Here is a 10,958-nt window from a genome sequence, read left to right as displayed (position 1 = left end):
ATACTCCCTCCGTTTCCTAAAGGTCTTCCCACTTTCCGTTTAAGGGTGTTTCCAAAAGATCTTCCCACTTTTGCTTTATTCATTATTTGGCAAAACAAATTTCCCTATTTACCTTCTCATGTCACTATCATATGGTCCACTATTACATTATTAATATAATTTTACTCCATTTCTCTCTCCTACTTTAACCCATTTTTATTTGTTTATTTATCTTAACCCCTTTCTCTCTCCTACTTTACTCACACCATGCCCCCACACAACTTGATTTTCCTTGGTATCTGTAGGAACAGTAAGTGGGAAGATCTTTAGGAAACGGAGGGAGTACTAAATAGAAAAAATCTCATTTATATTGATAACTTATGGTTTGTTCTCTCAAGTTATTAAAATACATGTCATCAAAAATAAGTTAAATTTAGCAAAAAAAAGCTTATTAAAAATAAATTAAGTTTAGCAAAGATGAGTTATATTTTAAAATGAATACGTTCAACAAAAATAAATTAAATTCATCGAAAAAAAGTATACTTAAGCAAAAATAAGTTAAATTTCAACAAAAGTAAATTAAAGTTTACCAAAAATAAGTAAAGTATAACAAAAATCCGATCATGAAAAATAAATCCTTAGACTCCTAAAGCCGAAAATATTTATAGTACACCTGGGTGTACCATGCTCATGGTACACCCAAGACTATTTTCTCCAAATAAGCAAAATGAGCGAATAAGCAAATGAGCAAAATGAACAAATGAATAAACATTTCTACTCATTTAAGAAAATGAGCAAACACTTTTATTACAAAATGAGCAAAATGAGCAAATGAATAAATGAGCAAAATGCCCATATGAGCAAATTTGGTGTCAAATGAGCACCTGAAGTTCTAATTTATTACAAAAATACCCTTGGGTGTACCATGAGTGAACTCCATAAAGCCCTAAGGTTCTATTCTTTTGGATTGAATTGGGTTGAACTAAACTGGACTAAAATAAACTGAACTGGATTAAATTGAATGAAAACTGCAAAAGGAAGCTAACTGAATTAAAAATAAATTCAAAAGAACAGGGCATTAGTTTTCTGAATATTTGGCTAAACTAGAGCTGATCAACTCAATCTGGCCCAATTTTTGGGTAGATTTTTTGGCCCGCGATCGGGCCTGGATCGATTTTTTTTTTGTTTTGAGCCGGACTAAAAATGACTTTTCCGTCTATTTATTGACCTAAAAAGACCATTCATTAAACATAAAAATTTGGCCCAAATTTTGACCCGATCCAATCAAGGGGATTTTTTAAAACGTGACCCAACCCGAACCCGACCCAACCCAACCCATACCCGGCTCATAATCACCTCTAGGCTGAACTCATGAATTAAAGTTGGGCCATCCAAAAACGTCAACATCACTCAACATAACAAGTCGACAAGACAATCACTATCCTTCCTTTATTTATACTTTTCTCTTTCGTAGGCAGTATGTCGACAAGCCCACCACGTACCACGTCCTCAAAATCCCAAATATAAAAATCCACAAACATTATTGAACCTATAAAATTCATACAAAACTCTTAAGTACTTTACAAGATATTTCTAATTTCCTCTTTTTTCTATTTTACCGTGCACATCGATCATTTTGTTGAGAGCAAACAAAAAAAAAAAAAAACATTGAAAATGATGTGTGTAGAATGTGGGACGAGAGATAACCCTTGCAGGTGCAAAGTAGTGGGTCCTACACTTGGGTTTGTGGCGTTTATAGTGACGGCGGTTGTGGAGTGGCCAGTAGGGATGGTGGTGTACTTATTCAATCACTCAAAAGGTCGTAAGATTATGGCTCATCCTCTTACTGTCGTTTATCCTAAAGTTTCCGATGCTATTCCTATTTGAATTTGATGACTCAAGTTGAAGTTTCACCACCAAGGTATAATCAACTCTGTAAATTTTTTGGTTTTAATTTGCTCACAAGGTTAAATTATATGCCAAAAATAATGGTTTTGGTTGTATACTTCATACTTGTATCATGTAATAATTGAGTTGGATAAGTATAACTGACTGTATGTGCATATAAACATAACCAAAAAAAAAAAGTACTCATGGTTCTGGTGATTTTGTAAATGTACTTGTTTGCTTTTATAATTTAAACTTCTTGCAAGAAAAAGTGGAACTCGTGGTCAGATGAATTTCTTTTGACTGTCTCGCATAGGACTATTTATTCAAGGCCCAACAAGCTTCAATTTTCGCTCCTTTAACAATATTGAAATTTTGTTTCCATTAAAATTTGAACCTTGGTCTCCCATGTGGGAGATAGGAATCCATACCATTGGACTCAAGGGTTCTTGCCTAGCATCTTGGTACATTTACATATGCAAGTAGTTAGACTCGTCAAATTTAGTCTGAATCGAGTTCTATACGAGAATAACCTAGAGATTATTCATCTTATCAATTTGTAAAGATGTAATCTTATTTTATTGTTGGAACTTGGAAGACCATGGCTTTTGTTTTGTGTTTTTAGGGAAATAACCCGGGTTAAGTTTTTTTCCTTTCTACCTCTCTTTCTTTTTCATTGATTGATTGTAGTTGCTGTTGCTGGGCTGCTGGGTCTTTCCTCTCGTTGGAAACTTTTGTTCATCTTTCAGTGGCTCTCACTGCCTTGGTGTTAAGGAATAGCAAGTTGGGCTAAATTCAAATTGAAGGAACTTTTTTGTATTGTAGTAGTTTATAATATATTGTGGTAATTTGTTATTGCCATTTTAGCCACTTTTATTCACCAAATTTGAAGGTTTAGCTTTGGAGATTTTTGCACACATTTCTGGTTTAACTTTCTTTCTTATTATAAATTAAAGTTTGTATGTATTCATGAGTTCTTTTCCATTTTGTAGTCCATTCATTTGTAAGTTGTAACTAACAGGGCGTTTGGTATGAGGGATTGGGAATTTGGGGATTAGAGAATGGGATTGGGAATGAGAGTTGGAAGATGAGAATTCATTAAATATATTCCAATTCCTTGTTTGGTATTTTAGTGGGATTATGTTGGGAATATTGTTATCCCATGTTTGGTACGAGGAACTTAAGTATGAAATATATTGCTAAATTATAAATTTACCCATTTCATTATATTAGCTATTTAACTCATTGGTGAAGTTCTGAAGTATATTTTAATGAAGGGTAAATTCGTCTCCTAACATAACCAGAAATAATCTCCCTCCTTAATACCTGCCCTCCCCCATGTCTTATTTTGGTGAGATAAGGGGGTTTAATATCATTCCCCTTCACATGGGAATTTAAATATCCTCTCAAACAAACATGAGATATTTATCCACGGGGATATAAAATCCCACCCCCTAATCCTCCTAAACAAACACCCCCTAAAGTTCTTCTATTGAGATTTGAGAATATGGTATTGCAGTCACTATTGCTTGAAACTTGCTACTACAGTATAACCTCATTTGCGGAGTAAACAAAAACAAAAATATTAACATTGATTTGACATGAAAGTTTGTCATGGGCTCCATGGCCCATAGCTAATACATCTTCTTTCCAGCCCAACCAAACCTAGCCCATTCCATTTGGGGGAAGTTGATTGAAATTTGAGGCATTGTTTGGTTGATAAAACAAATCATGGGAAGTGTAAATTTCTAGGAAGTAGAAGTATATGAAGTTGTTTGGTTGGCAAAACCATGGGAATTTGCACTTCTTATGAAGTTCTTCTTCCTCCAAAATGGAGGAAGTTACTTACCTAGGTCCCTCTAGGTAAGTAGAGCTTCCCATAGGAAGTTCTACTTCCCATTATCAACCAAACACAATTTTACACTTCCTAAGAATTTCAAATACATGGAAAAAATAACTTCCTAGGAAGTATGACTTCCTATATCTCTATTACATAAGGGAAGGGGGGAGCAACGGTGTCCTTTTTTGAACTGACTATTTTGCCCCCCTTTCCTTTCTAAATTACAAAATACTTGCTTGATTAGCTTCTACTTGATTAGCTTATATGAGGAAAATTAAAGTTTCCTCTTATTATAACTTTATAGAAATAAAATACTTGCTTGATTAGATTCTACTTTCACTGATCAACAAATATGTTTCATGTTATTATCATTGACGACTACACATACATAGCTTTTTATGCACGCGATGCGTGCGATGACATTTTTAGGCCTAATTATTTCTAAGTAGTAAACAAAAAGAAAATGCAAGTTAGTATTTAAGTTCACCTCCATTTTGTAGAAATAAGATTCTTTGAACTACAATCAAATATTATTTAAAAACACTTTAATAAATATGTATAAATAATGAACAAATAACGGTATTTTATTTCTATAAAATGCTTTTCAAAAATCATTTCATGCGAAATCAGATTGTGTATGAAAAAATTGAAATTTCATTTCACCTATAATTGAAAATTAAAGTGTTCAAATTTAGAAAAGGAGAAAAATTAAAAACGACCATTTCATGCAAAATCAGATTGTGTATGAAAAACTTAAATTTCCTTTCAAATATAATTGAAACTCAAAGTGTGAACATTTAGAAAAGGAGAAAAAATTAAAATGATGAAAATTCTTAAATATCCTGTGAAATCAGAATTTAGAAGTTAGACAAGGAAAAAAAACTAAAATTGTATTATACTTTTCGGTTACAATTTTGGGATCATAGAGAAATTACTGAAATCCATATAAAAAACTATTATAAATTACAAAAATGAATAAAACCAAAAAAAAAGAACATGACGATATATAGTAAAGAACATCATACTGATTATAAAAGAACATGCGCATATAAGACTTGAGAAACAAAAAACTATTCAAAATCACAAAAATGAATGACAACAGAAAAAGAACATGGAAGAATCTTATTCACAAAATAGAGGTGAACTTACATACTAACTTGCATTTTCAATTTGTTTACTACTTAGTATTAGGCCTAAAAATATCATCGCACGCATCGCGTGCACAAAAGGCTAGTACAACCATAAACAAGGCATGTATTGATGTAAGATCGCCTATTGCAAGTTTTGCTGAAATTAGCAACATTGGTAGATATGGTCGTTGATCCAGATTAGGCTGAGTTGTTCTAAACTTATCAAAACTAGCCTTATATGCATGTAATGTGCCTCGATTATATATTGTTTGGGTCTGTTCTTAATAAATTTCATCTAAATATAATTTTAGAAGTGTGGTTTATAATTATTGTTGTACAAACTAACTAATGTAAAGTGATTATAAATTGCAATGAACATTCAGATATAAAGTCTTATAGTCAATTAAAATTTGTAATTTTTTTTGGTTAAATAATCATTTTTCTAATTGTGTCAAGTTACTTGGTTAATGCTTATTTAGTTTAATTTATCATTACAATTTTGACCCCATCTTTAAATTAGGAAATGATATATTGTAGGAAATTTGAATATCCAATTATATATTTAGCTAAGGACTAAAAGGACTTTTTAGAGGGGACACCATAGTTCCCCCTTAACTTATATAATAGAGATAAGTTTTTTTTAAAAAAAATTTAGCAAAAATAAGTAAAATTCACAAAACTAAATTCAACTTCAATAAATATAAGTTGAGCCGAACATACTCTTAGCGTACTACTTTTATACCATGCAATTCACACATTCCACTATTAATATCTTTAATACTTCCTCCGTTCTGTTTTAAATGAAACATTGGATGAAATGACACTATTCACTAATCAATTTTAACTCCAATTTATCGCTATTATATAAAGAAAAACATAGTCAAGTGGGATCTTGTTAGATTCGTCTCGATGTATACTATCAAATTATAACTTTTTTATATTTTTTACGTTTACACAACTAAAGATATTAATGACTAAAGAAGCACGTTGGATTGCGTGAAAAAGCAAACGTTTCATTTAAAAGGGAACGGAGGAAGTAATATACTTCATTCCGTTCTATTCATCCTCCAATAATAGTCTTGTAGTACTATTATTTTGATTAGTTTATATATGTATATCAATTTAAAAACAACTATTTTTAACTTGGTGGTTCTGAAGACTTACTAAAGATATTCATACTCTTAGGCATCTTGATGGTATCAAAGTCAAGGCCCATTCCGACATTTGTAGTGCTAATAAGGACACATTCTCTAAAAGATGGAAATAAAGGTGCCTAAGATTTTGATTATTACACATTGAAAGTTGAAGAAAACGGAACCTTTTTCCATGTAAGGGTAGACATCTCAACTTAGTAAAGGTATTTTGGATAGAACCATTTGTCCAGCACTAAAGCAAATCCTTCTGGACTAAAGCTCAAAAAGAACAATATCTACTAATGGACTCCTTGGATGTTACGAGTAGAAGTCTTACAAATGAAGAAAAAAGAATATAAAAAAATTGAAATAAATGGTGTAGATTGTGAAAGAACTCAAGAGAAAGAACATTAAGTCTAAATTGTTTGGTATACACTAAATTATGTAGGCAGTAGAAATTCCCATGATTTTCTAAATTGGGTAGTTGTTTGGTTGGCAGAAAGTGACGAAAATGTGGAGTAATGAAAATTCCTAGGAATTTGACATTCCCACAAAAAAGTAATAATAAATATAATTGGATAGGTGTACCTTAGTTTTTTGTATTGACAAAATCAGTGGTGATTATGCATGTATTATTATCTCGTGCTAGTGTGCATTATGTTGCATAAAAAAAGATTCGCCAAATTATTCGTTAATGTCTACTATTATATAAGGAAAGGGGGACCTATGGTGTCCCCATTTGAAAAGACGGTTTTACCCCACTTTTTTTTCTAAATTACAAAATCACTCTCAACCAAAACGAGACTTCAAAAATATTGTCGAAGATACAATTATAACAATCAATCACATGTCAACTAAAATTAATAGAATTGCGTAATTCACGTTATACAAATCACTCAAATGCGGAAACTTTACAAAAACAAGAAAATTCAGTTACAAACTATAACCCATTAACAAGTACATACTCCATTTCTATTAACCATTTGCAATTACATACTCAAAAAAATTACCAATACACAACAATGTTAATAAAAATTACCAACGAAAAAAAACATACGATTTCGACTGGGAGATTCTTATTTGTCCATTGTCGATTTGCGAACTTCTAAAAAAAGGTACATAATTCTAATCTTGCAAGTTATTTCAAATTAGTTAAAAAAAAACTAACAACTCTTATATTCGAATGACATGAATAATTTAAGTTTGTACTACATGGTATAAATTTTCAAATAATTACTTAAAAAATAAATACATGTTTGTAACAAAAAAAGGCATTATCAAATACTTCGTTCCTCCGTTCCATAATAAGTGAAACATTTTTCTAAAAAAGCTCTCACATAAAAGAGAGAAGTGTTTCACTTATTATGGAATGGAGGAAGTATAAATCAATTTCGAACACAACAATAATGACACAAAAATCAAACTAAAAATGAAATTACATTAATTTGCCAAAAACAAATAGTGAAATTGAAAAACGATAAAAACGAATGATTTTACTGAAATTTCTTATGAATAATTTAAAATCCAGAAAAAGGAGTTGAAGAAGTGTGAATAATTAAAAACTCAGAAAAAGGAGTAGAAAACAAAACAAAGGGAAAAAAAGGAAAAGTGGATGATTCAAGAACTTCGGCCATAAATTTCTTAAAAAAAACCATCTTCACAAATAAAAGTTCAAATAAAAAGTAACCGAATCTTTGACAAATTTAGTTGACAATTACATTTTTGGGACGAAATCAGGAACATAAAACGTAAAGAATGAACTTCAAATTTGAGGTCTCCTTATTTAATTCGTCAACCAAATAAACTCCAATTTCAACCCCATTCCCACGAATGTTTTGAACATAACCACCCCTTAAAATAAAAAACCTAAAAAAATTATCCATAATTGGCTTATTAATGTGGTATTTGCTGTGAATATGAATATGAAATCCCAATCTTTCTTATTAAGATATGAAAGATAGTGAGGATAAGGAGATAACTCATTCTAATTTTCTGAGAGAAGGGAAGATATAAGGTTGTAGGTGGGAAGATGAAAATGTGGAGGATTAGATGAAAAATATGTGAGATACATCAGTCATATGAGTATATTAGGTGGATAATTATATGGTAGGTGGGATTGATGTTCATATGGGTATGTCATATGTGGGTAAAATTATGTTGGTTTGTTACTTGCATATAAGTGATTTTGTGTCTTTTGGCTACAATTTTTTTTGACTATTAACAAACAAGTAAGTGAGTAACCTTAATTATACTCGACTATTAACTAAAACAACAATATTACATAAAATCATGAAAACAAATTATATTTATCTTGACTTCTTTTGTACATGATTTGACATGAACCTCAATATATATCAATCTTGATTAGCAGTATTTATCTCCCCTTTACATAGTTTGTTTCGATACTAAGTAATAGTTATGCTCTAAATATTGCGGGTAAAAAAAAAAACTAGTAATTGCTAAGATGAGGATGACTAACACCCCCAATTAGAAAAATTTAAATTTGATATGGTTTAAGCGAGCCTGCAACTGGTCGTGGCTAGGGATGACAACCCAGTCTGGATCCGACCCTAGTCCGCTCTGATTTGAAGGAAAACATCCGAGTCGACTCTGACAAAAAAGTAATCCGACTCCGACTCTTTTTAAAAAGTCTGACTCTGAGTCGGAGGAATGTCGGAGTCGGATCTTATAAAATTTAATCCGACATCCGAATCCAACTCCGACTTTGAGTCAATCAATCCTTTTTTTCTTATTTATGTTAATGTATTATTTATGTATAACCTTACTTCGACTTTTAACCAATTGTATTCTATAAGATTTTCCCATTGAAGAAATGATTGTTAAAAATAATACCATAGCAATATTTAGATTATTTGTACTATATAAGATTTCCATATGATTATTAGAATAAATTGTAATGATTTATTATTATTGTATTATAGAACACCATTCTATTATAAAAAAATGGACAAAAAAATAAGTCGGATCGAGTTCGGATTTTAGGTCGGATGTTTGGATGTTAAGTCGGATCAGATTCAGAGTCAGATGTTCGAATTTTAAGTCGGTTCGGATTCAGATTTTTGGAGTTGTATGTCGGAGCCGAAGTCAGAGTAGGATTTAAAATCCTTATAAGATTGAAGTCGGATTAATGCATAATCTATTCAAGTCCGACTCGTTGCTATCCTAGTCGTGGCTTAATACTTAGTGCCTTGGCGCTGAATTGTCTACCAGCTGAAATCAATCCGAATTCTATCCCCTTATGGCCTTATCTACTCCTATTTCATAAAATAAACCAGCCGCATTACCGGGGTTCTTAACCCCCTGTTTTAGACTAATGTATTACACTTGCAGAAATAAAATAGTAATCTACTCATATATGGATAATGGATTAAACCAAGATTAATAATAGTCATGTTAACATAATTGAAAAATAAAGATCTTTTTCATCAGTCAAATGTGCTCTAATTAAATTGTCCAAATCACCCTTTGTAAGATATTTGAAGTGCAAAGATATTTAATCAAAGAAATACAAATAATCCGTACTAAAAGTCAACATTATTGGCGGTGCTGAAAGCAAAAGATAGCTAATTACAGTCACCAAAAAAGAAGAAAAAAAATAGAGAAAAAGAATAGGGTGAGAGTTGAGACAAACGAAAAGTTTGGATAAGGCAATGGTACCATTATCATTATCTTCATTATTCTATTAATCTTGACGCCCCATCATCATTATTTTAACTTCCTTTTATCGTTATATAGATATTACTTTTTTCGTCCTTTATTACTCCTATCATGCAGTTTGGTTAGATGGTTTTAGGTTCCGTTTGATAGGGCGTAGTATATTTTTAGTTTTTCGTTGTTTGGTTCGATGTAAAAAAAATGATGAAATGGAATGAAAACAAAAGGAAAAGTAAGGAGGTAGTGAGAGAAGTGTACAAGAGAGATAAGGAAAACAATTTTTCCTTCATTTCGAGAGGAAAAATGATTTTCCATCAATGGGAAAGTAATTTTACCCTAAGGAAAAATTGTTTTACACTCTTTTGGCAACCAAACAATGTAAAACTGAAAATAGGGGATTTTTGTTTTCCAAGAAAACGTTTTACGCCTTACCAAACGAAGCCTTAGAAAGAGGATAAGAGATTAACATGATAAACGATAAGTTAATCAAAATAAAAGCATATAGAAGGAATGGTTATTTAGGTGATATTATATAGTAATTAATTGTTCATTTTAATCATGTGTAAAATATCATCTTATCTTACTATTCAAGCTAAATAAGTCATTAATGTTAGGAAAAAGTTATCCCTTAAGATAAGTAGTGAAAAGAGATGTTACTACATTATATGAGAATTTGTATTGTAATCTCGTCCTTCGAATTATGGAGACAATTGTTGATTTTAAATCTTAGATATCATTTCGTAAGTTTTTATCAATTATGTAACATAATGTCCAATATAACTGATTTTTTTTGAAGAGGTTTATAATATATCAATCAAACAATTCTTACCTCTTTTTAGGAATATATTAACTAAATGAAGACCTAATTTTTTTTAAAAAAAACAACAGAAGCAAATTATACGTCCGACTTCGAAATTTCAAGAAATCGAATTTTCGATTTGACTTCCACTCCGACATGCAGTAATTCGAATCTTGCCCGACTTAAAATCTAAACATGTGACCCAGATTTGAATTTGTTTTCTTTCTTCCACCCCATCTTTTCATAGAAAAATCTTGATATAATACAAATAATCTAATCATTGACATTTATAATAAGTAAAAGTATTGATGTTTATAGCTATTTATCAATTGGCACATACTTTTCACATAATACAAAAAGAAGACTAATTGCGTCAAAATCGGAGTTAGAATATCTAAAAATAATACATTTATGTAAAAGAATAAGTGTATTTGCATCAAAGTTAAAATTGGATCGGTTGCTTTAGGCATGGTACGAGATCCAATTTCGACCCTCCTCTAGCTTAGAGTTAGGCC

General features: G+C 31.1%; 1 protein-coding gene across 1 annotated transcript; it reads left to right on the top strand.

Moving 5' to 3' along the window:
• Positions 1-1,554: 1,554 nt before the first annotated feature.
• On the top strand, positions 1,555-2,121 carry LOC104900722 (hypothetical protein; the record flags this gene model as incomplete). Its single annotated transcript, XM_048634987.2, has 1 exon — positions 1,555-2,121. A coding segment is annotated over one exon (312 nt), but the record flags the coding sequence as incomplete, so codon positions are not given.
• Positions 2,122-10,958: the final 8,837 nt, after the last annotated feature.

Source organism: Beta vulgaris, chromosome 8, assembly GCF_026745355.1.
Source record: "Beta vulgaris subsp. vulgaris cultivar EL10 chromosome 8, EL10.2, whole genome shotgun sequence".
Classification (NCBI taxonomy): Eukaryota; Viridiplantae; Streptophyta; class Magnoliopsida; order Caryophyllales; family Amaranthaceae; genus Beta; species Beta vulgaris.
This window is presented reverse-complemented; position numbering and strand designations above follow the sequence as displayed.